This window comes from Myotis nattereri, assembly GCF_964212035.1.
Source record: "Myotis nattereri genome assembly, chromosome: 5".
Lineage (NCBI taxonomy): Eukaryota > Metazoa > Chordata > Mammalia > Chiroptera > Vespertilionidae > Myotis > Myotis nattereri.
The window spans coordinates 96871503-96897437 of record NC_138080.1 but is presented as its reverse complement, the minus strand read 5'-3'; the positions used below and the strand labels follow the sequence as shown (position 1 = coordinate 96897437).

The 25935-nt window shown below is 40.0% G+C and overlaps 2 protein-coding genes across 4 annotated transcripts; one reads left to right on the top strand and one right to left on the bottom strand.

The window, feature by feature from the left end:
- Positions 1–255: 255 nt before the first annotated feature.
- On the bottom strand, positions 256–8160 carry PTTG1 (PTTG1 regulator of sister chromatid separation, securin). Of its 2 annotated transcripts, none has more exons than XM_081091789.1 (6): positions 8060–8160; positions 7387–7487; positions 6702–6886; positions 5398–5491; positions 1943–2101; positions 256–1203 (listed from the first exon to the last, which is right to left on the bottom strand). In XM_081091789.1, exons 2-6 carry the CDS (start codon positions 7475–7477, stop codon positions 1124–1126), a joined length of 609 nt encoding a protein of 202 aa, XP_080947915.1. In that variant the 5' UTR covers positions 7478–7487; positions 8060–8160; the 3' UTR covers positions 256–1123. The 2 variants fall into 2 exon arrangements, with proteins under 2 accessions (XP_080947915.1, XP_080947916.1); XM_081091790.1 differs by having other exon boundaries at positions 7387–7504; positions 8060–8147.
- SLU7 (SLU7 homolog, splicing factor) lies at positions 7366–25935 on the top strand. Of its 2 annotated transcripts, none has more exons than XM_081091788.1 (16): positions 7366–7518; positions 14170–14355; positions 14996–15149; positions 15463–15543; positions 15848–16012; positions 16907–16975; positions 18788–18835; positions 19047–19178; positions 19432–19529; positions 19866–19933; positions 20047–20186; positions 21045–21206; positions 22502–22606; positions 22766–22837; positions 22952–23068; positions 23989–25935. In XM_081091788.1, the coding sequence occupies exons 2-16, from the start codon at positions 14186–14188 to the stop codon at positions 24166–24168; spliced, it is 1761 nt and encodes a 586-aa protein (XP_080947914.1). In that variant the 5' UTR covers positions 7366–7518; positions 14170–14185; the 3' UTR covers positions 24169–25935. The 2 variants fall into 2 exon arrangements, with proteins under 2 accessions (XP_080947914.1, XP_080947913.1); XM_081091787.1 differs by lacking the exon at positions 7366–7518 and adding an exon at positions 11877–11990.

Genomic DNA, 25935 nt, shown 5'->3' with positions numbered 1-25935 from the left:
TCCGGCTTGTAAGTTTAGACCCACTCTCCATAGATGGACCATGGAGTGTCACCCTGTGCAGTATATCAGAAACTGGGCAAACAAGACCATCAAGAGCGCCAATGTTGCTAAGGCTGTGAAAGGGCTCACAAAACAATCTCAGGCAATTGAACAGGAAAAAAAACTTGTTGATTGGATAACCATAAAGCAGTTAGTCAGTGCTAGCATTTCCGAGGCCGGAATAGATTAAAAATTCACTTAAGGCTAGTAAGGGGTAGTTTGATAAATTTAAGGAGTGCTTATTTGTAGGTTAAACAGTACATTAGGCATATATTGTACATAAAAAGGTTAAAACAGGGAATCCTTTGGGGGTCTGGAACAGATGAATTCAATTTACATTCTTTCTAATGGGAAAAAATGATTTGGCTTTCAAACAAATTGCTCCTCTAAGCCTTCCAGAACAAATTAAGTTTGAGAACCAACGTTCCACTATGGTGCTGAAAGTGATTCGTTTAAGGCTAGCAGGGGGTGATTCAATGAATTTAAGAAAAGAAGTGCTTGTTTATAGACCGAACATTACATTCGACATGTTTTGTATATAAGAAAGGTTAAAACAGGGAATCATTTTGGGGTCTAGAACAAATTAATTCAATTCATGTTATTTCTAATGGGGAAAAATGATTTGGCTTTCGAACAAATCACTTCTCGAACAGCCTTCCGGTATGAATTAAGTTCAAGAACCGAGGTTCCACTGTAAATAGAACAAGCAATAAAGAATGCCTAGCAATAGATACTTAATGAGTTTGAAGTGGCTCTTCTAACTAAGAAATCTAATAACTGTCACTAGTTAATGGCCACAAGAACACAATAAAATACACATTAAGGGGTATAAGCTTCAAGGAAAACAGTGACAACTTCTAAAATAAGCTGTTAAAACAAACCAAAGGGTTTTAAGGTAAAATTTTCAAATCAGACAAATGTCTATTGTCATATTATAGACTTTTGACTAAGAACACTTCTACGAGTTTTTATACTGTTTTAAGCAAATTACAAATACCAACCGCAATATTAAGAAGAGTCTGTTAAAGAATATCTTTATTAATACAAACTATTCATACATGCAAACTATAAAGCACGAAGAAACTTAAATCTCTAAGTCATAGCAAACAGGTGGCAATTCAACATCCAGAGTCGACAGAAGGCTTGAGGGAGACTGGAACGGATCTAGAAAACAGGAATTTCTTAGACAATACCTGCAAACTGCCTTGATTCATTGTCCATCTCAACATGGACATTAGTTATCACTTCTAATCATCCACTGTTTTTCCCTTTGTCTAGTGAATCTCTATGCCCATACCACCTACACTCATATGCACTCATTTCCTGGAATGTGGCTGTGGTCCCAGAATTAACCAATATCAGGAAATGATTCTTAGAAGTTCCTGAAACTATTGTTCTTATTAGAGGTCCAAGTAAGAGCCAACAACATCACTAATGTAAATGTATGAAACAGTGTAAGTGTCTAAGTTAACACACAGAAAACGTACTGGCAGCTTCTGACCACCAGTTTGAACCAAGAACACAAACCTTGTGCAGTGAGGTTTTGCCACTCAATGTTATTGCACAGGTGTCTTGATCCTGAACGAGCGACTTGGAATTCTCATTCCAAGCAAGTTTTACTATACTTCAACGTACAATCTAAGAAACTATATGCTAAGTTCAATCTTGTTTGGCTATATCTGAGGCTCTCGATTCCAGAATGACTTGATTTTACCTGAGCATTTGGAACTAAACAGCAATATCAACTGAGAAGGGTTTTCATTATTCTGAAACCTTGCCCTGAAGTCTGAAGGACAGAAATGTCTTGCAGGCTAACCTCCCCCATAACTCTATCCCCATGGTAATGCCAGTGTCATGACACAAACTGTCTGCGGCCCTTCTAGGAGGGCCCTTGTTCACTTACCGGACTCCCAGGGCAGAGAGGGCGCCTTCAGGGGTGAAGGGGGGCCCAGGTGTAACAGCTTTTCAAGTTTCCTCTCCTCATCAAGGATCATGAGAGGCACTCCACTCAAGGGGAGCTGTGCGATCTGGTGTTCTTCAGGCAGGTCGAAGCTCTCAAAATCTGCCACAAAGGGAGAGGGTTTCGTCAGGACAGCAATTCTCAGTATGGACAGTGGACTCCTGGGAGCTTGAGGCCCTTTCAGCGGGTCCAAGAGGTCAAAGCCACTTTTCTAATAACGTGAACACCTTTCCCCCACTGTGCTGACACTTGCAATGATGGCACAAAAGCAACGGCGGATAAAAATCACTGTACCTTAACATGGACAAGGCAGGGGCAAGACACTATATTTAGTAGTCACATATTCCTCACTACCATTCACCTGCAGTAAAAAAGGCAGTTCCACACTTCACTTTACCATATGCATAAAAAGTATTAACTTTCTTAGCTCTCGATCTTTGAGGACATGTCTTTTTTATATTTTGTATGACAAAATGAGACATATGTCAGGAAGCACTCTGCTGCCTACTGAAGTACAATGGTGATCTCAAAGAAAAAGGATTTGGACAAATATTTGCTTTGCAAACTAAACTAGAGGCCTTTTCCCGAACACCAGTTAGTTGAAAGAGCACCTAAAAGACAAACTGGTTACTCAGAGCTGGGTGTTGGTTGCACATTTTCTCAGAGGAATGAAAGGAGTCTACCCCTTCAAGGAAAACAGTATTTGTTGCCAATGATTAAAATTCACAATTTCAAGAAAAAAAAACAGGATTTTGAAAAACTTACCTGTGATCATTAGCTTGACAGCTTCCTCATAATTAAGATTTTTCTGATCCAATAAGTGGTGATATTAATGAACATGCTTTTAAAATTGCATAATGAAGCTGCCTTTGGATAATCTACATTTTTCAATAAACCAATATGCCTAGGTGAGCAATGTGTGATGAATGTTAGGATAAAAGATACTTTGAAGTGCAAAACAGACCAATGAATTTTACTGTCGGAGTATAAAATATTCATTGATACGGTTTTCGGTTTCACATTGCATCTATACGCTCAGAAACAGCCACCAATTGAATTTTAGGGTAGTACCAAAGAAAACCATCTATACTGATCTGAAAAGACGATTTAAAATGCTTCTCCCTTTCCTAGCTATTTATCTGCATGAGGCCAGATTTTCTTCATATACTGCAACCCAAACAGTTGCAACAGATTGAATGCAAACATCAGATAAGAATCCGGCTATCTTATATTAAGCCAAATTAAGCAAATTTTCAAAATATAAAACCATGCCAGTCTTCTCAGTAAGTTTTTTTTGTTTTGGAAAAGTTATTTTATGTTTTTTCAAGTTATTTATGCTAATGTAATATGTTTATTATTTTTTAACCAAATAATAACTTTAAATACCTCCATTTTAATTTCTGATACAGGAAATATAAACAGAACATACAACCAAAAGTTCTTTGGGGTCTTCACTAATTTTTAAGAGTATAAAAGAGTGATTAAACAAAAAAATTTGAGAACCACAGTGTTAATTATTTAAAACTGGTTTTTCTTGCCCTGGCCAGTGTGGCTCAGTTGGTAGGAAAATTGTGCCTTATACCGAAAGGTTGTGGGTTCAATTCCCAATCAGGGCACATATCCAGATTGTAGGTTCAATCCCAGGTTCAGGTGACTATGGAAAGGCAACCGAACCATGTTTCACTCTCACACCAATGTTTCTCTCTCCCTCTCCCTTCTTATCTCTCTCTAAAATAAATAATAATAATAATAAAACTTTTTTCTAACTGTTTTCTAAAAAGCTAAGAATGAAGAACCATCATTTTGTAAAGTGTAAAAAGGTCTCTAAAGCCTATATACTAGAAAGTTGTCTGCTCCTTTTGAATCCTGGTAAAACCGGTCAAGAAGGAATTGAGTGATGGTGACTACTTAATTTAAAACCACTGAATTGTAAAGGGAACCATAACAGAAAAAAGATTCAAGAGGATACAAGTTTGCACTATAAAGAGCTAATTTCCTTTATCCACTAAGATCTCTTTTAAAATAGTAGTCACATTATCAAAGGCAAACAAAGATACAAACAGAAGTTAAAATAACTACAAAAGGCCAATTATCAAATATGCTTTCACTGAGGCACACCCCCCCGACCCCCACACACACACACACACAATTTAAAACAAAAAGATACCCATTGCCTTTCTGATCAAGATTAATGTTAAAACGTTTGCAGTTAGGGAGCACGGGGGAAGCAGGCATCCTCATCCACAGGAGGTGGGTTCGGTTACACATGCTCCTGTTTAAAGGACAACTTGGCCCTGTCTCTTCCCTGAAACACAGCATACTGTAGTCCTCCTTCCTGGCCAATATGCCTAAATCTGCCTTATTTTCCTTGATGTATGAATGGTAATTATTAGCATGGATACTGTCAGAATGTCATCACACACCCTTAGAAGCTCAGCAAGCAATTCTTAAAAGTTTACTCACTGGGTAAACTCACAAACTCGCAACAGTGTAATTTCCAGAATACTAATTGTGGAATTGTTTTTAAGGTAGGAAAGCCAGAAACAATCAGGATGTGTACCAGGAGAATGACTAACTGCCCTTTGAATGAAAAGGCAAAAAATCCAGCTGAGAAAGCAGAAGGCCCTGCTTGATCAGCCCCCACTGCTTCACCTGTGTCTTCCTTCACTCTGCCTCTCGGTTCCCCAGAACCACTCCACTCCTTCCTTCCACCTCAGGATCTTTGCACACACTGTGTCCAAGGCTCTTGCCTTGCCCATCCCCTTCTTCATCCAGCTGTCTCCTTATAGCCTTTGTGAAAGCTTCCCTGCTGTTCCCCTAAAAGGCCGTATTTTTTGTTTGTTTGGTTTTTGGGTTTTGCTTGCTCACACTCACAGTAAGATGATTTGTTCACTTTCCCTCAGAATCATGGGCTCCCTCAGGGCAGGGCCTGGCATACAGTAGCCCCTCCTCAAATGTGAGCAAATTAAAGCGAAACAAGCTCGTTCTATAACAGAAAATATTTCAGATAGATGTAGCAGTTTGAAGGAGTAAGCAAATCATGTTTTCACTGGCATTGTTCAATTTGACATAAAGCCCCATTTCTAACAGGCTTGCTAGAGCTGTCCACTGCAGACTTTTTCAAGGTTAGTGAACACATCTCCTCCCTAGGAGGTAAGCTCTTGAGGAAAGGAGAAAATGTTCTCCACATCCTTGCTCCAATTCCCCTTCTGACCTTAGATGGTACCTTAGAAATAAATCTACCAACAAGCATATTTGTTCAAAGCAACCCAGATTCAGACAGTCTGGTTATAGCTTTGGGTCATGTATCATATTGATAGCCGTATCAAGTTGCAGCTGCATTGGGTTCTAAGAGAAACTCTAGGCTAAAGAATTTTTGTAATACCAAAAGATACTACCGAGAGGATTGAAGGGAAAGAATTTTTCTATTTCTGGATAGGTGTCATCTGAGGCAGGAGCAGAGCCTTTTGCTTTAACAGTCTTCTCGGTCACCTAAAACAATCCAAGAAAACATGAGTTAGCGAGAGGGCTTCTTCAAGATGTGTGAGGGCTTCTTCACCACATTTTAAATTTTTTCATTTTCATGCTGACTTCTAAGAACCATAATCCTTATGATTATGTTCTCATGATTACACACAAATACAATTCAACAATTCTAGTAGCATGGCTCAACCGTTAAGTTTGAGATTTAAGTCAGCCTAACTCATCAAGAATGTGCAGCGCTGGTAATTAACTCAATCACTCAAGCTACCAATGAAGGAAAGGGGCCTGAGTCAGCTGGAATAGAAGTTAACCCTAAAAGCCATTTTTGGCTTTTGGAAGTGTGATTTTCCGTGTGTTTCCCTCAGCCTTATCTTAATTAGTTGTTTTTTCCTAATACACATTAAACAAAACAATTATCCAAACAAAGTGGTCATCCGCACACCCCAGTCGTTTTCTCAGCCAAGTTCTCTCAGTCTGGGATGCACTGACCTGCAGCCCTAGCTCATCACACACACAAAGGTCAGCATGCTAGCAAATTATCACCTGAGGAGCTGGTGCTTGCTCTGGGAGGTGCGGAGGACGACAGCGGCACCTGACTATTATAGTAATGTGACCTCTTGCAAAGTACCTCCCTCTCAGTACTTACATGTGTAAGTAGATACAGACATTCCTCATTTTATCACCGTTTGCTTTATTGCACTTCATACTGTTTTGGTGGATTTCCAAAATGTTCCTTTTTTTTTTTTTTTTTAAACAAATTGAAGGTGAGACCCTCCCCCATTAAAACGATGACTCACCTTATGGTGATACTTGCTTTATTATGGTGGCCTGAAACCCAATTATTAGTATTTTTTAATTCTTTATTGTTGAAAGTTTTACATATGTCTGCTTTTTCTCCCACTGACCTCTCCCCGCACCCGCTCCCGCCCCTGGAACCCAATCCTCGACCTCTCTGAGGTATGCCTGAGCTACCAACAAATCTGCTTCACGATATTAGTTAAGGGCAGGTGAGGCAAAAATATTCACCTGCTGCTGCAGGCTGCTGATCTCAAGGCACAGAGGAAGTCCACCAAAACAGTGTGATTCTCTCCTGCCAATCTGTTTGCCAGCCTCTATTTAACCTGCTCACTGGGAAGAAAGCCAGAGAGGATGCCAATCGTCATTTTAAGAGCCAAAAGTGCTGACGTGTTTAAACAGTGTCATTATAGACAACACTTACCGTTTTAGCAGGGAAGGCGGTCTGTTTCTCTTTGACAGGTGCATTAGTCTTTACTGACGTTTCTGTAGCTCTGTTGACAGTTCCCAAAGCCTTTCTGGGAGCCTTACGCAAGGCTGGAGGAGCATCAAACATTTTGCCAACATGTGGTGCTGAAACCTGAGATCTCCCATCTAACGCTTTGACTGCTGGAATAAAAATTTTTTTTTTAAAAAAAAGACCATAAGATTATTCAAGCCATACATTGTCTGTGCAACTAGAAAGCTGACTGTGTATAAACTTGGCCTAATTCTCACCGCTAACTCAACCCCCATTTTTGACAGTGGCATGGCCATTGTCAATCTCATTGCACTATGGAACATGAAAAAGAGACTCATAACAAGCATGTTGTAACAGGAGCACAGACGATGTTGCGAGTTCGGTTGCAAATCAAAGCAAGGAAGCAGGTGCCTCAATAAAGTGAGGCATGAGCCTTTTGCTGGTGGGAGGGTCTTGCCTTCCATTTGTGAAAAATGCAACATCTGCGAAGTGCAATAAATAAAAGGAGGTACCTATGCCTGTCCTCGGCAAACTTGACTGCAGTTGCCTACGCGGTACACGTACGCCTCCCTAGCCTCCCCAACGCCTCCCCAGGCGCGGGCCACGTTGGTCCACAATCCCTGCGTGTGACTGCAGCCTGTGTACTTACGGGGCCGGGAGCCCAGCTTCGGCCGGTCCTTGGGAGTCGCACGAGTGCCCAGCTCTCCATTTTCCTTATCCACAAAGATCACAGTAGCCATTCTGGATTAACTAGGGGAGTGAAACACCTATGAACAAAAAGGTAAGGTCCCTGGCGTATGTCTTAGAGATTTCTATGCGGTACGCAATGTGTTAAACCCTGGGGGTTAGGGAAGACGAGAGAGCCTAAGGGGCAGCACCGACCAAACTCTCCACGCGGGGCACGTCCACGCAAAAAACGGCAAGAGCTAGGCGCAGGGAGACGCGCGAGCTCGAGCCCACGGGCACGAAATCCAGCTCTTAACTCTTCAAGGCCGCGGAAGCGCCTCTAAATTCCAGACGAGTTGGCGGTTTGGGGCCGGCAGGAACCCTGGTTCTCAGAAGAACCGAACCGTGGAGGGTCGCCGTGCAGTCAAGGCCGACAACCGGGCTGGGCGCTATAGACGACCCCGGGGAGTCCCAGCCGCAACCCCACGCCCCCAGCCCCCGGCCCTCGCCCGCCCCACCCCCTGCCCCCGACCCCGACCCCCCGGGACCCGGTCCCCAACACGCCTTTTTCTTTTTCTTCACCAGACCACCATCCTCCCCCACGCACTCCCGTCCCCGTCCCCGCCCGACCACTCACGACCTCTCCATTCACCCACATTAGGAGCCACAGCCAAAATCTCCCACGATTCAGCCTTCAGCGGTCGCGCCCGGCCCGGCGTTTGAACCACAACTCAAATCCCTATTGGCTCACCCGCCCAGTGGGCGGGACCGGAGTGGGGTGGAGACTCCCAGGAAGAACCAATGGGAAGAACCTACGTTCCTCAGGCTCCGCCCCGAAAGCTTTTTCCCCCAAGAAGATTATAGCTTGTTTCTTGGGAAGAAAAAAAAAAAAATCAAACCACGTGACACTTTAATAATGGACTTTTAGGTGTGTTTTTTACTAACAGATAGAAGGGGAGTGAATATGGTCACCATTTGTTATGATATTAAGATACAGAGTTTTGTTTTGTTTTTCCTGAGACACTGGAGGGGCCAAGAGGTTTTTAAATGAAAAGATTATGAAGTTCGAAAAGTCAAGGCTAAGTGGCAGCTGAACTATTTACCTAAAGTCTTCAACTAATCAACTATTTGTCCAGAGAGTAAATACACCAGATCAAATTCAAAAAGAAGAGGTATCCTGGAGAAAAGGCATTATAGTCTTCAGGAAAATAACTGAGGAAAAATGGATACATAACCAACAGTTGTATTTCAATTAGAGATATAAAAAAATACATACATAGTCAAGTGGGGAAACAACCCATTAAGTCTAAAGAACACTAGCAGAGCAGAATTAAAAGTTAAGAAAAAATATAAGTATCGATAGATCAAACAGCAATATTTGAGTCATTCTGTTATGCTTGTGATTAAGAATGGACTGCTTATTCCCTCACTGAAGGCCTTTCCTCAATATTTCAGGCTAGGATGCTGTTTCTAGTACTGCAACAGAAATCTCTGGCTAAGGGACAAAATAATGATCCTAATGAATACATAATTCAGGCTTCCTTAAAAATTCTATAATAGGGACTGTCATAGATATGGTTCTCAATATATGCCAGCTCATCGGCTCTTCTTCCCTGGCATTTCAGGACCAAAATTGACCACGGAATGATTCATTCACTAAACAAATAATTATTGAATGCTGTTTAACACATCAAGAAGAAAGGATCCTAGCCCTAGCCAGTTTGGCTCAGTGAATAGAGCCTCAGCCTGCGGCGTGAAGGGTCCGGGGTTCGATTCCCGTCAAGGGCACATGCCCTAGTTGCAGGCTCGATTCCAAGTGGGGTGCGTGCAGGAGGCAGATGATCAATGATTCTCTTTCATCATTGATGTTTCTCTCTCTCTCTCCCTCTCCCTTCCATTCCAAAATCAATAAAAATATTTTTTTTTTAAAGAAGAAGAAAGGATCCTAACTCAAGAAGGTGAAGAAAAGAGAGAGGACACAAAATGCATAGCCCTAGCTAGTTTGGCTCAGTGGATAGAACTTTGCCTGCAAACTGAAGGGTCCTGGGTTTGATTCCAGTCAAGGGCACATGCCTGGATTGTGGGCTCAATCCCCAGTAGGGGCGTGCGGGACGCGGCCAATCAATGATTCTCTCTCATCATTGATGTTTCTCCCTCTCCCTTCCTCTTTGAAATCAATAAAAACTTGCATGCTTTTATTACCCCTTCCATGTCCTGTCCTTTTTCTTTTGAACCCCCACCCCTTCCCTTATTTTTCCCCAGTATCACTTCCTACATATCTCAGCTCCATATTATATCAACGAGACACCAAAGTGTTGATTTTTAAAACCAAATCCATACAACACCTACAACTTCCAAGTGGGGGTGCTTTCTCCCAAGGTTTTTGGTTGCAAGGTTTATATTTCCCTAGGGTAAACCTTCCCCTTACAACAGGAAGCACTGTCTCCCAAGGTCATTCGGTAACTGAAAATGCCATAACCACCTCCTCTTGGAGTGACCACTGTTTCCTTACCAATGAGCCGCAGACCCACTTTGTTATTCCAACGATTAGTGGGCTATCCAATTGACCCCTCCCTCACCTCATACGGGTACTTACATCCTAAGCAACCCCAGTGTAGACTAATCCTGATTGACAAGCAGCGACCTTCCAGAACTGCTTCCTTAAACCCTCCTCAGAATCAGTCCTCCAGGGAGGAACCCAAACCCCACATAAGATTCTTCTGGCTTGTCCAGCACATTCTATGATTCCCCTGGGAGATGAGCTCCCTGGCTTGTGCCTGGTGATTTGAACTTAATAGACCTCAACTCTTCCAAGTAAATTCCAGTAAATATTTTAAGAAGACAAACAACAAGTGTGAGTGCTTCCTAGACTGTCAGGCTATTCTCTGACACTTTCCATTCCTTCATCTATTGCCCTGTAGAATCAAAACATTTACATTCCTAAACTCTAGACACTGCAAATTCTTAATAAGAAAAAAATGACATTGTAATGGGCTATCTTATTGAGGTAAGAATGTTAGCCATTTTCACTTTTACCTTTTAAAGGAATATAGGTTCTTTGGGGGGAAAAATTTTAAATGTGACCAGAACAGATGGGACAAAAAATAAAAAATTCAACTGAGTAAATTTGAAGATCTAATTTGCTCTATTAAATGATATTTGGATTGGGCAGCATCCCATCTAACAACTACAAGAGCACTGTGGAAGTTTTTATAGGAAGAAGGATGGAGCAAGGAGATATTAACAAAAACGAACGGTTTGTTTGGGGACCAGGACATCTTTTTTTTTTTTTTTAAGGGGGTGGTGGATGCTGGAGGAAGAAGGGGAGGATTTTTATCATGCAGATGGACTGTCTCTGTGGGGATCGTAGATGAACAGGGCCCTTATGACAGACAACCTTACTGGTGCCTGAGAAAGGAAAGGATGTCTAAGCTGCTGCTGGGACTTGATCAGTAACCAAGGGAACAGAAAATTCCTAACCACGCCACATATCCTTTCCAACAGTATCCATTAAAAAGAGAAATGGTTGTAGAAGGCAGTGACTGTTCTTTCTACATCCTGATAAAAATATAAACATAACTGCTTCCAGAACCCTTCCCATAGCTCCAGATTCCAGTGCTGAATGACCCTTCCTTATCTGTATATTCTCTCCACCTGATGGAAAGCCATTACTCCTTGACTATATGTAACTAACCAAAACAGCTGTGTTCTGCTTTGTTCCTATATAAATATCCCTGAACTCTGCTCTCAGGCAATGTCCTCAGATGTGCCCAAATAAATCTCTTTTCCTAAGTCTGTAAAAGTTCAAGTCTTCTTTTTCTTGATATGCTTGATGAGAAAGTCCAGACTGAATGAGATTACATTTCTGGGAAAGGTTGAAACTGCAATTAAATCCATTTGGAGGGAGTGGGAGGGGCATGGGGGAAGGAAGATAAGGCTGAAGAACTCCGGAAAATGGGTCGAAAGCTTCCAATTCATAAATATATCCTCATCGGGGAGAGAAACGCCAAGCCGAGGAGGGAACAGGGAACGGGGACCTTGAAGGAAGCCGCCACCCTGAGCCTCGGACATGGGTCCAGTCAGACCAGGACTGTCTCCAGTTGTTTTTAAAGTAAAAATTATAAGATGTTATATCAGATTTTAAAGGCGTTTTGCTTTTTTTCTTAAGGCGAAATGATATGCTGGATATATTGAGTTAAACAAAATATTGCAAAAGTAATCTTATCTGTTTCTATTGTCTTAATATGGCTACTGGAATGTTTAATATGCCATCTAGGGCTGGCATATTACTCTTGGACGACGTCGCATTGAAGGGTTTTAAGCTTGGGTGGTGGGACGTGATATGAACAAATTAGGGTTTTGAAAAAAATATCACTACTGCGTGGACTCCTGATTCAAGGGAGTGGGAAGAGTGGCAAAATTCGAGATCTCGCGAGACCAACGTCTCGGGATCCTGCGACCCAAAGAATTGTTACTGCGCATGTGTCCCGCGGTGGCTGCTGGGAAGCGCTGAGAACCGGAAGTAAACATTGACGTATTGGCTCTGTTTCAGTCCGGTGGTTTGGGGGTCCGCTGCGACAGGACTTGGTGAGGAATTATTTTGAGAACCTGGGTGGGAGGTTGAGGAGGCCAGCGGGAGCGGAACGGTGCGAGGGAGTGGGCCGGGCGGGCGCGGGGACGGTAGAGGGTAGTGGGCAGGGAGGGCGCGGAGACGGTGCGGGGGAGGGGGCCGGGCGGGCGCGGGGACGGTAGAGGGTAGTGGGCAGGGAGGGCGCGGAGACGGTGCGGGGGAGGGGGCCGGGCGGGCGCGGGGATGGGAGGGGGAGTGGGCCGGGAGGGCGCGGAGACGGGTACCAGAAGAGGAAGGTGAATCTAGGTCGGAGAACCCCGGAAAATGGGCCGGAAACTTCTAATTCTGAAGGGGCTGATGAATATCAGGTTGAGGGAACAGGGAACGCGGGCCAAAAATGAAGCCTTAGACGTGTTCTGTGCCCAGTCAGACCAGGACTGTGTCTTTCGTGGTCTTTAAAATAAAAGTTAATGTCATTGGAACTGCACTGCCCAGTATAATAGTTATTAGCTGCTTGTGGCTCTTAAGCACTAGAAATGTGGCTAGTCTAAGTGTAACATCCACATCAGATTTTAAAGACAGTTTATTTTTTTTCTTATGGCGAAATGATATACTGGATATATGGGGTTAAGTAAAATATTGCAGAAGTAATTTTACCTGTTTCCTTCTATTGCCTTAATGTGGCTACTGGAATATTTAAAATGACATGTAGTAGGAAAAAGTAAACACTGCGGTGGTAGCATTGACAGGTGAATATGGATGATATTCAGAAGGTGAAAAATTTTTAATGATGAAATAGGTGTGGGAATTAGCTGGAACAAGTAAAGGGATGAATGGTGGTGTTTTTTTATTAAGAGAGGAAACTGGAAGGAGACTAGATTTCATAGAGAAGATCATGAATTTGAGTTAAGATTTGTTGAGTTTACGTGTCTCTGAGATCTCTAAGTGGAGATGCTGTGAAGTAAGCACTTGGAATATATGTATCTGAAGCTCAGATAAAAGGTCTAGAGTAGAGAAATAAATTGGAGCCGAGGTTGGAATGTAGCTACTAAAGCCTTGGACATAGATGAGCTTGTCCACTAGTGGGGTTCACAGTGATGAAAGAGGCTCTAGGATTTGCAGAATCCAAAATTAACTAGGCAGGAATGGGTAAACCTGCACAGGAGCCAGGAGAAGGAGCAAGAGGGGTCCAAGAAAAACCAGAAGAGTATAGTGTGCCATGAGCCAAGGGATAAGAATACATAAAAGAGAAAGGGAACAGAACGGAAAAGAATGTCCACCTAGCAGTAACTCTTCAGAGTGGTAAGGGTTGGAAGCTAAATTAGAGTGGTTGAGAAGGGAAGTAGATGACCAAACAGAGGTAATAAATATAGATAACTCTTTTTTAAATATATATTTTTACTGATTTCAGAGAGGAATGGAGAAGGAGAGAGAGAAACATCAATGATGAGAGAGTCATTGATTGGCTGCCTCCCACAGTCCCCACACTGGGGGATGGAGCCCGCAACCCAGGAACATGCCCTGAGCTGAAATTGAACTGTGACCTCCTCATTCATAGGTCGACATTCAACTACTGAGCCATGCCACTGGGCTAGATAACTCTTTTTTTTTTTTTAATATATTTTATTGATTTTTCACAGAGAGAGAGGGAGAGAAATAGAGAGTTAGAAACATCGATGAGAGAAACATCAATCAGCTGCCTCCTGCACACCTCCCACTGGGGATGTGCCCACAACCCAGGCACATGCCCCTGACTGGAATCGAACCCGGGACCCTTCAGTCCGCAGGCTGACGCTCCATCCACTGAGCGAAACCGGCTTCGGCTAGATAACTCTTAAGACATCCAGTCTTTAGGGTAATAAAGAGCAGACTCTGTTTAAGAGTCTGTGTGGTAGAAAAGTTTAACATTTACATAGAGAGGAATTCAGGAATGTATATGAGAGAGTCTTATGAAATTTTAAATCTGTGTCTTTGTCTCTCCATTTGTAAATTAGAATTGAGGGAGTAACTACTACAGTAGAGATTTTTATTTACGGGAAAGAAAACCTTCCCTTACAAATACTATGAAAGAATAAGAATATATGAAACTTTATTTATAACTCACAGTATGTGTTAGTAAGATATACTTTTGATAGTTTCACTGATGAACTCATGAAGGCCTAGTTTATACTAATACAGATTTCTTCCCTTTTAAAGAGGAGGCCAGATAACAATGGCGGCTGCAGCTGTGGACACAGTTAATGCCGCCCCCGTGGCAGGGTCCAAAGAAATGAGTTTGGAGGAACCAAAGAAGATGACCAGAGAGGACTGGAGAAAGAAGAAAGAGCTAGAAGAACAGCGAAAACTGGGTAATGCTCCTGCAGAAGTTGATGAAGAAGGAAAGTAAGTAAATTTTTGTATGATCTTTTCATTCACAATTCAGATTCATGTCTAACTTTATCAATTCCTCATCCTTTGGCAGGAAGCTATTTTTACCATTTACGTCATGTTTGTTTTATTTATTTTATCAAACTCATGTGTAAGGTTTAATAATCAAGTAATATTGAAGGATTTATAATGAATGGCTATAGTCCATTTCAACCCTTCCCACTCCCTGCCCCACTGTAAAAAAGTGACTAATTATAAATCTTTGTAGTTTTGAGTTTTTCTGGCTGGTACCTACACATGTCTAAATAATATACCTAACCCATTATTTTAATCAACTCTAAGATATTACTAGTTTACCTCTTTCTCTGCTACAAGATTTATCTCACTAAAATACATCTCTCTTCTTCCTTCAGTTATAATATCACTGTTCTTAATTTATTTGTGGGAAATTTTTCACTCTAAATTATTTTTTATTGTTTTCTTTTAATTATTTAAATTATGTTATAGAAATACCAACTGTATCCTTTACCCACCCCACCCCCCACTGCAGTATCTCTGTTCTTAGATTCTGTATAGGCTATCTTTAGTAATTTGTAATATCAATTATTTTCGCACTTTATTCTTTTAAAAAAAAAAATCTTTTTTTTAATTACAGAGACATCAACCCTCATATTCCTCAGTATATTTCTTCAGTGCCATGGTATATTGATCCATCAAAAAGACCTACTTTAAAGCACCAGAGACCACAACCAGAAAAGCAGAAGCAGTTCAGCTCATCTGTTGAATGGTATAAGAGGGGTGTAAAAGAGGTATGTAGGCATCCTATATATATCCCTGTAGAAATGGAGATTAAGAACTTAATATAACAACCTTTAATACAATACTATATAAAATAGCAATAGCTTATATACCTTCCACCTGGTATTAAAATTCACACATATGACATTAGCTTCTGTATTTTATTTTATAAATTTTATATTGCTGAAGTCCTTAAACTTTCTCATTTATAAAAGTATAGGAGACTCTTAACTTGTTCAGACAATATAATGAGAGCCAGTGTTATTTCTAACTTATTCAGATAAATGAAATATTTCCTTTGTTTTTCTTTACATTCATTTATAGAATTCCATAACTACTAAATATCGTGAAGGAGCGTGTGAAAATTGTGGGGCCATGACACACAAAAAGAAAGACTGCTTTGAGGTAAATTCACCTTTGAGAATTGTGGAAACTGTTGTCTGGGTCTTTCTTTCTTGATTCCTTATCAGAGAGCTTGATTCTATTTTTCTAAAATTATCTAAACTTAGCTACCAGTTAGATAAAAATTAATTTGCGTGACATAGTTCAACATTATCAAGTTTTTCTGCTGGAAGACTAACTGGTGATTTAAGAAATAGACAATAAAGTCCCATGGTGTATGTTCATACCTGCTCTGTAAAGATTATAGGAAGTTTTCCTCTGGGCTACAGGTACTTCGGGAAAGATGTAATCTTATTCTGTTTTCCAGAGACCCAGGCGAGTTGGAGCAAAATTTACAGGAACTAACATAGCTCCAGACGAACATGTCCAGCCTCAGCTGATGTTTGACTATGATGGGAAGAGGGATCGGTGGAATGGCTACAATCCAGAAGAACACATGAAAATTGTAGAAGAATATGCCAAAGTTGATCTGGTGAGCAAAATTCCCTGTTTTCCTAGTATCCTTAAAGGATGAACATACTGCTCTACCACTAATTTAGCTCCTCTATTTTTCAAGCCTTCAAGCAGTTTAAAAACGGAGGCATTTTTATGTAAGCTTAATTCAATAGTGAACATAAACAGTGTACTGGCCCCATTTAGTAGCAATTTCTTTTTATTTGATTCTGTGTTGTCCTTTACTCCCTGACTTAGGTTGTAAAAAAAAAATACTGGAAATGTGAGAACAGATTAGTGTCCAGGCTTTTGGCTTTTTGAGGTTATAAAATTGGTTCCCATACTGTATCTTGCCCAGAGCCTATTTTACAATTGTCTCAGAGCATTTAGAGGGTGGTAGAATGGGAACTAAGATAACCTGTTTCAGAAAATTGAATTTTTCTTTAACTAAACTTCAATTTTCTTCTGTTATGTTTTCACCTACTCATCCTCATTCTTTAAAATCCATAGTCACACTGCCTTTTTATTTTTCTAAGGGGGAGATAACATTTAAGACTCATGGGATTTCACATAATCTGAATTTTGTCTTTTCTTGAACAGTGAAATATATGTAAATACTGGGCCTGCCTGACAAGAGTCAGTCAATGGAGTCAGGTGGCAGCTGCCCCTTTTAGATAGGGCTTGCTCTCTGCAGTTTACCACAGGTGCTGTCTGGCTCAGTTTCCATTCATGCCTACTTCAAACAGGAGTTTGTAACTCCTTTCCTTAGAGAACCATAAGTCTGGAGCTCTAGGAAATCTCAGGGATGACCTTGTCCACTGAGCTTTTCTGAAAACAATAAACTTACTCTCTTTAAATATATTACAAAATTTAAATGTTCATTTGAATGTTGTAAGTAAATTGCAAATGTTTTTTTTTTCTTTTTTTTGGTCAGGCAAAACGAACACTGAAAGCCCAGAAACTCCAAGAAGAATTAGCCTCAGGAAAGTTAGTGGAACAGGCTGTAAGTAATAAAAATGCTCAATAAAATTTCAGATCTTAGTAAAAAAGAAAATTGAAACAAACATTTAATTTAGTCCCGGCCGTTATTTCTCAGTGGTTAGAGTGTCAGCGCTCACACCAAATGGTTTCAGGTTCAGTTCCTACTCAAGGGCATGTACCTAGGTTGCAGGTTTGATCCCCAGGTCCCCAGTCAGGGTGGTTGTGGGAGGACACCAATTGATGTGTCCCTCTCTTCCTCCCTACTTCCCTTCCTCTCTCTCTAAACATATCCTCTGGTGGGGATTAAAAGAAAAATTATATTTAATACTGCAAATCTCATTCTTGTATATACCTCTATATAATTGACATATTGTTTGTTTATGATAAATTCCTAAAAGTGTAATTGTTGATGCAGTTAATATGTTTATTTAAAATTTTGATGACCTGTCACTTAGCTTCCATTCAGAAAGGCTATATGATACATATATAGTAATATACTATATACACTAGAGCCCCGGTGCACAAATTCGTGCACAGGTGGGATCTGGCCGGCCTGGTGGGGGCTAGGGGGAGGGAACGCAGGAGGTTGGCCAGCTGGCCCCGCCCGCTGGTGAACTCCCAGTCAAGGGGACAATTTGCATATTAGCCTTTTGTTATATACTAGAGGCCTGATACTAGAGGCCTGATGCGGGAAATTTGTGCAAGAGTAGGCCTTCCTTCCCCCAGCTGCCAGCACCGGCTTCCTTCTGACACCTGGGACCCGGGCTTCCTTTGCAGCCCCAGCTTCGTCTGGGAGGACGTCCGGAAGGACGTCCGGTCTAATTAGCGTATTATGCTTTTATTATTATAAAGGATTTCTCTTTTTTACTCTTATTTATTGATTGATTGGTTTTAGAAAGAGAGAAGGGAGAGAGAGAGAAACATCAATTTGTTGTTTTATTTATGCATTTATTGGTTGATTCTTGTATGTGCCCCGACTGGGGATCTAACCCACAACCTTGGCATATCAGGACAATGCTCTAAACAACTGAGCTACTCAGCTGGGGCCCACATACACTTCTATGCTCCCCTACTAATGCTATAAAGTATTCTTTTTACCTTTGAATTCTTTTAAATGAACATGACGAAATACTGATTACTTTGCTCTGTAGGTGTTCTGTGGAGTTAGAAAATCCTGAACAATTGCTAATGAAGAAAGTGTGTCTCTGTAACAAAGATTTCATACTCTCCTTAAATCACAGTATGGTGTTACTTCAGTAGATTTCTTCATGGCCTAAATTTTATAAGAGGCTCTTTGGGCTCTAAAAATACTTTTTACATGATCCTAGTAACATTTTCTTTTTGGACTTGGTAGAAAACTAGGGAGGTATAATGAAAATGGTATGTCTAAGATTAACACATATGAAATGAATATTTATTGTGTACATTGGTCATTTTAATCTTTCTATTTCCTTTGTGTGATTATAATTTTACTAGAGGCCTGATGCATGAAATTCATGCAAGGGCCTTGGCCCTGCCTGCCATGGCGGGCTCTGCCTCTGCCTGAGCCCCCGCCCACTATGGCTTTGTCCGGAAGGAAGGACGTCCGGTCTAACTAGCATATTACACTTTTATTATTATAAATATCGACAAATTCTCTAGAAATTTCCTGGCTTCTAATAAGATAAACTATTCACAGGGACATACTTGTATTAAGAACTATGTGCTCATTATAAGTGAGAAATATGAGAATTTGTTCAGTTAGAGTTATTATATTATCTTATGTTTTTAAAGTGTTAATAATCAATCGGTTTAATAGAATAAAATACATTTTTTTCCTTCTGTCATAATGCAGAATTCTCCAAAACACCAGTGGGGAGAAGAGGAACCAAATTCTCAAATGGTAATGAATATTTGCCCTATCTGAGTATACGTTAAATGTTTCCATTTCTGATGGCAATTATAATAATACCATTATTACTAATTATATTAGCACAATTAATAATAGCCTTAAAGAATACAAGTGAATAAGGGTATGGTTAAAGGGAAATGAAAGGAAAACAACTAAATGCTATTCTTTTTTTCTTACTATTTTTTTTCTCTCCCTCTTTCAGGAAAAAGATCATAATAGTGAGGATGAGGATGAAGATAAATATGCAGATGATATTGACATGCCTGGACAGAACTTTGACTCTAAGAGACGGATTACTGTTCGGAATCTCAGGATTCGAGAAGATATTGCAAAAGTAAGCCTGGCCAACTTAATGTACACATTCAACAAATATTTGTCTTCCCAGCTTAAATTTTACCTACTTGTCTGATATCTGGGCAGTATGTGGGTAATATAATCAGTCATTCCAAAATTAGGTATCATTCTGGATTTTTCTCTTCATCTGTGCCCCAGAATGCATTCACATATATAATTGATTGTGATCAACTTCAGAAAAATTTAGTGTTGGGAGTAAATGTTAATGCAGCCTTCAAACTTTTTTATTCTAGTATTTGCGGAATTTAGATCCAAATTCTGCTTACTATGATCCCAAAACTAGAGCGATGAGAGAAAATCCCTATGCCAATGCAGGAAAGAATCCAGATGAGTAAGTATTGAGTTAAATGTACAGATTCCGTGGTTGGGTGTGTGTGTGTGTGTGTATTAACCGGGGAACATATGCATAGCCCATGGACACAGACAGTAGTGTGATAAAGGCTTGGGAGGGGCAGGTGTAGGGAGGAGGGAGTCAATGGGGAAAAAAACAACAAAACAAAGGGGACATTTTCAAAAACTACTCAAAACACCCAAAAAAAGTATAGATATCAAGATAATACTGAATCTGAATTAAAATGAACATTATCTATGATTGGATCAGAAAAGAGTTAACTTTCCTTAAAGAAATCAATCTCTGAAACTTTTTTTTCCCAATTTTTATTTACAGAGTGAGCTATGCAGGAGACAACTTTGTTAGATACACAGGTGATACCATTTCAATGGCTCAGACACAGTGTAAGTATTTGCTCCTTTGTCAAGGCATTTTATATCAGCCCATAAGAAATTTGGGGGCATTTTAAAAACAGTATAGAGCTGACGACTTATTAAGATGTTTTTAATTGCCCTAGTGTTTGCATGGGAAGCCTATGACAAGGGATCTGAAGTGCATCTGCAGGCCGATCCCACCAAACTAGAGCTCTTGTATAAGTCCTTCAAGGTCAAAAAAGAAGACTTCAAAGAACAGCAGAAAGAAAGCATCCTGGAAAAGGTACTTTTGACTAAAATGTTAAAGAAAGTTTCTTAAAGATAAATGACCAGTAAATAATCACTTGATCTACATTTGAAATACAATCCGAAGAGAGTCCCTTTCAATCCATCAGGAATAGTACTTTCTTTCCATTGACTTAATCATTTGGCAAATAATATCAGTATAGCCGTGTCCCTGAGTTTTGGTAGCAAAACAAACCACCCCAAGACTTAGTAACTTAAAAATGCACATTTCTTTTCTTTTTTTTTCATGAATCTGTGTATCAGCTTGATCTCCTGATCTGGGCCTGCTCATGTGAGGCTGGGTGGTCTAGAGTGGCCTGACTCTGATCTCCAGCAGTTAGCAGGCAGGTTGTCCTAAGGGGGCTCATCTCTGCCCCACCTGGGCTCTCCTCTAGAAGGCTAGTCCAGCTTCTTTCCATGGCATTCTCTGGATACCAGAGACTAGTCACAAAATAGGTATGCCCCAGTGCATGAGTGATTTCCAGGCCTTTGCATGCATCACATTTGTCAGTTTTCCATAGGTCACAACAAGTAATGTGGCCAAGCCCAGATTCAAGGGATGGAGAAACAGACTGTCTCTTCAGGGAAGGAGCAGCAAAGTCATGTGGCAAGCGGGCACGTGTACAGGATAAGAGGAATGTACTAGTGTAGCCACATTCAACAGATACATAGCAACTGAGACATCTTGTATTTGCCTATGAAAATTTGGTAGCATTTTTTTTTCACTGTGTTTTGTATAACAGGGCCTATAAAGAGTGTTTCTTTAATCTTTCTGATTGGAAATAAACCCATCAGTAGAGAGTTAAATGCAAATCTTTATTGTAAAATGTATTTAACAATGTTCAATTTTTTTTAGTATGGTGGCCAAGAACATTTGGATGCTCCTCCAGCTGAATTGCTTTTAGCTCAGACAGAAGACTATGTGGAGTACTCAAGACATGGGACAGTCATTAAAGGACAGGAGCGGGCTGTCGCCTGCTCCAAATATGAGGAGGATGTGAAGATCCACAATCACACGGTATGTGTTAAGCCAGAACCATTCTGTGTCCTTGTTGGAATTATGCTCTGGATTGTATTTTTATATTATGACTTCATTATTGAATCATTGCTGTGCTTTTCTTTTTTTTACATTTTAAGTTTATGAATTTTTTTCCAAAAAATAGAAACACTGTAAAAGAATACTCTTCTACTCACCCATATACCCACCACCTAGATTCAGAGTTTTTTTTACATGTTGCCATATACATGCTTCGTCCAGGTGTGTGCATGTACACATACTAAAATGTGTGTGTGTGTATTTTTTTTACTGAAACATTTGGAAATTACACATACCATGACAGTTCACCTATAAACACAATATTATGTAGCTCTTAAAATTAAGGATATTCTTTTTTGTAGCTACATTAACAATTCAGAAAATTGACATTAGCTCCTAATATCATCTAATCTCTTGGCCTTATTCACATTTTTCAAAACACATTCCAAAATGCCTTTAAATAGCTCTTTGGAGTTTTGTTTTATTTTAGTCAGAATCCAATCAAAATTTATTTTGGTTGTTATGTCTCTTTTTTTCAGAGTGTATCTTTCCTTTTTCATAACAGTGATTCTTTAACAGAGCAGGCCAGTTATCTTGTTTGTAAACTGTCTCATATTCTGTACTTGCCTGGTTTCTAGTGATGTTATAACTTTTCCTCTATTTCCTATATTTCCTATAAATAGGAATTCAGACTTAAAGGTTTAATTAGATATGTTAAATATTTTGACAAGGACACTTCGTAGGTGATACAGAATTCTTCATATTACATCTCTTTATAAAGCTTATAAGGTCACTTGCTGTACTCTTGAAACACCCAAGCTACAGTTGGCTCTCTAAGTTAGGGGTTAAAAGTTGATAACTGCCTGGAGGAGCCAGGCTGGTAAACATACATAAGTGAGGTGAGCCAGGCACACTGTACAAAGTAGAGAGCACAAACCCTGTCTAGTAGGACCATTCACTGTTCAACAACAGCCAATTCTTTCCAAGCAGGAAAGTGGGTCCAGGATTTCCTAGTCCTTAAATTTTCAGGGGAAGTCATTTATCCAAATTTTTTAATACGTTTTGGGAATAGAATATAAGAGCACTGTCCTGTAATGCCTGCTTCTCACACTTGAGGTCGGGCCAGCCTTTGCTTGTTAGCTAGCCCTGGAATCCCTATAATTTTCCTTCCAAATTACCTTTAAAGGGACTGTATTTTATACTTCTATCAACAGTATGTGAGAGGCCCTAGTTCAGGTTCCATTTTAAGTAACATCTCTCTCTCTCTCTCTTTGTAGCATATCTGGGGATCTTACTGGAAAGAAGGCCGATGGGGATACAAATGCTGTCACTCTTTTGTCAAGTATTCCTATTGCACTGGAGAAGCTGGGAAGGAGATTGTTGTAAGTAATTGTCCTCTAGTTCTTAAAATTGTAAAACAACCAAATCTCCTAAGTCAACTCTTTGTGAAGCATATATATCCTCATGCTTCAAATTTCAACTTTTTCTTACATGATTCATAACTATGATACTCAAGTCCAATTACATGTATTTCCCCACAGAATTCAGAGGAATGTATTGTAAATGATATAACTGGAGAAGAATCTGTGAAAAAACCTCAAACCCTCATGGAGGTAAGTCTATCATAATTTGTCCTGAGTTTTTAAATCTCTGAGGCAGGACTTTCAAACTTGCAGTAGAGCTTTGTTTTTGCATTAAAAACACTATCTTTTAATCCTCCCTGTCAGATACATCAGGAAAAACTAAAAGAGGATAAAAAGAAGAAAAAGAAGAAGAAGAAGAAGCATCGAAAGAGCAGCTCAGATAGTGATGATGAAGAAAAGAAACATGAAAAACTGAAAAAGGTACTTTGTGAAGTCTAAATAGTAAAAGTGACACCAGTATTCTTTAAAAATGAAGAAATGAGCTCCTCTTCTGGGTGATTTGCTCATGTCACCTTGTGTCAGGTCTAGAACGAGAAGGAAGATTTTGTGTGTCTCCGTATTGCCTGCTTTTTGGAATATTTGACAAATACACTAAAGCACAGAAAAAAAAACTGTGCCGTGTAATTTTAGAATTATTAAAATGTTTCCTTCGAGCTCTATAACCTGTAAGTTTCATCAACTCCTTGGGAGAAGTCAGAGTTGCATTCTTCACCAGAAGCATCATTTGTGGGCTTCTGCCAGTAAAATGAACATCATTCAATTTTTGCTATTAAGTAAAAGTTCTTTTTTTTTTTAATTAACCCTTTATTTTACTAGAGCAATTTTAGATCCAAGTAAATTGAGCAAAAGGTATAGCTATTTCCTATAATAACACATTTATAGCCTCCCATATTATCAACATCCCCCACCAGAGTAGTACATTGTTAAAATTGATGAAACTGTATTGATGCATCATAATCACCCAACATGTATATAGGTTTCAAGTGTACAATACTATAATATATCATCTGTATATTGTATTGTGTGTTTACCGCCCCAAGTCAAGTCTCCTTCCATCACCACTTACCCGCACCCCTCCCCCCCTTCATCATCTTAAGTAAAAATTCTTTAAGATTGAAAATACTGTAGAATGGTTGGGGCTCTATGAAAATAATCATATGAGCCAAATAGTGATTAGTTGCAGCTTGATAGAGGAAGGGCTGACTCCCAAGCCCTTTCAGGTAATCTAGGTTTTTGATGTAGCAGTTCATATTCAGTGGAGTCTTTTGGTTTTCTGCCACTTTGGAACAAAAGAGAACTGATGGAGAGCCATGGCACTCATGTTTTCTCTCTTTCTGCAGGCACTGAATGCAGAGGAGGCCCGCCTTCTTCATGTCAAGGAGCTCATGCAGGTTGATGAGAGGAAACGGCCTTACAATATCCTGTATGAAACTCGGGAACCCACCGAGGAGGAAATGGAGGCCTATAGAATGAAGCGTCAGAGGCCGGATGACCCCATGGCCTCTTTCCTTGGACAGTAGTAACTAGTTGCAGATGGTCATTCATGATAAACACAGCTGAAGATATATTCTTTTCAGCTTCTTGCCAGTGACTGTAGATGGAAAAGTCAAGTGTCTGCTCATCTTGCTGCCTGACTTTAATAAAGTCTCCAGAAGTCTACTAGTAAATTCATTCCTTGCCATGCTGAAGGAATAGAAGAAAAACAAAGAGGAGGTACATTAAGAGCAAATTAAGATTTTTATTTCCATTTTTATATTAGTGATATGGAAAGAGGCCCTGGCTGGCTTGCTCAGTATATTTATATCTTTTTGTCTCTGTGCCTGCCCCCTCCCCCCCCATCTTCCACTCAGTAGTTAAGTCTTAAACTTTATTTTTAACGGTAGATTAATTTTTCTCAAAACTAGGGCTTCATTTTTTTTTAAAATTGCCAGTAACTATAATTGTTATTTTATAGTCATTTGTTTTTTTTGCTTTCTAATGTTTTCCTGGTTTGCAATTAAAAAAAAATTCTATCTGAAAGGAAATTTGTAGAACATGTGAATAACTTTATCCACTTTGGTGGTAGTTCTGTTTTTCACTCATTTATAAAATTTTGATTTTACACCCAGAACTAAACGTGTTAGCCTGTGAATGGAAAAATAGCTGTTTTGTCATTCTTGAGTCAGAGTTGACCAATCAGTTGACCAATTAGGTCTCTTACCATTCTATATAATAAAAGTATAATATGCAAATCTACCAAACGGTGGAATGACCGGTCGCTATGATGCGCACTGACCCGCACTCAACACAGGAGCTGCCCCCTGGTGGTCAGTGCACTCGCACGAGGGAGTGCTGCTCAGCTAGAAGCTGGGCTCACGGCTGGAAGTGCAGAGGTGGTGGCAGGGGCCTCTCCCACCTCCGCTGCCCGCAGATGGTAAGGAGTGAGGGGTCCCGGACTGCAAGAGCCCCGGACTGTGAGAGGGATGTCTGACTGCCAGCTTAGGCCCAATCAGGTGGACATCCCCCGAGGTGTCCCGGACTGCAAGAGGGCATAGGCCAGGCTAGGGATACCCCTCCCTGCCCCCAGTGCACAAATCTCATGCACCAGGCCTCTAGTTTTGATAAAAACGTTTAGACACGGAAATCCTTTCCTTTATCCTAGAGGATATTCTTTGTGATACTATATTTTATTTTAATTGTGATTGCTTTTATGTAACAATCATGAATACTAAATTTGATTTTAAAAGCGTTTAGAATTTCCTTGTACCTAATCTTTGTAGCCAGCAGGTGTCACTGTAAAATTTGCAAAAGCAAAACCTAAAGTTAACGGTTTCTTCAAAGAATTATAAGTATAGCCTGTAGGGCTACTCGCAACTGCAAATGCCATGATCCTCAAGCCTCTTTTTAGAACATTGTGAAAATACAAGGAGAACAGGGTCTGTGAAAAAAAAACTAGTTAAAACCTTTGACATGAGAATATTGACTTTTAACACCTCGTTGGATTTTCTGAGCTACCAAAATCCACTAGGATACTGCATTAAGTTAGCATCTTAGAAATAATTCTGGTGGGAGAGTAACTGAATTGTCAAGTACTATGGATATTTGCATGGTATCTAGATTCAGGCTGGCATGAAATTAAAACAGCAATGCAAATAGATCTAATTCTTGCCCACTTTAAGAATGTCAAAAGTTCATTTTTTCATATTCCTACTTTAACGTAGGATAGTTCAGCATAAATCTGAGATTGGTGTTTATTTTTTATCTTATTTACCTTCTGTTAATAAAGATTTATAATTGAGAATACTTAA

Excerpts from the sequence above, each read along its gene's own strand:
- PTTG1 (XM_081091789.1), bottom strand. The coding sequence starts at position 7,477 with ATGGCTACTGTGATCTTTGTGGATAAGGAAAATGGAGAGCTGGGCACT. Across the intron at positions 6,887-7,386 it reads GAAGCTGGGCTCCCGGCCCC|CAGTCAAAGCGTTAGATGGG; the intron begins GTAAGTACACAG and ends TTTTTATTCCAG. Across the intron at positions 5,492-6,701 it reads CCGCCTTCCCTGCTAAAACG|GTGACCGAGAAGACTGTTAA; the intron begins GTAAGTGTTGTC and ends GGATTGTTTTAG.
- SLU7 (XM_081091788.1), top strand. The coding sequence starts at position 14,186 with ATGGCGGCTGCAGCTGTGGACACAGTTAATGCCGCCCCCGTGGCAGGG. Across the intron at positions 22,607-22,765 it reads AAGCTGGGAAGGAGATTGTT|AATTCAGAGGAATGTATTGT; the intron begins GTAAGTAATTGT and ends ATTTCCCCACAG. Across the intron at positions 22,838-22,951 it reads AACCTCAAACCCTCATGGAG|ATACATCAGGAAAAACTAAA; the intron begins GTAAGTCTATCA and ends CCTCCCTGTCAG.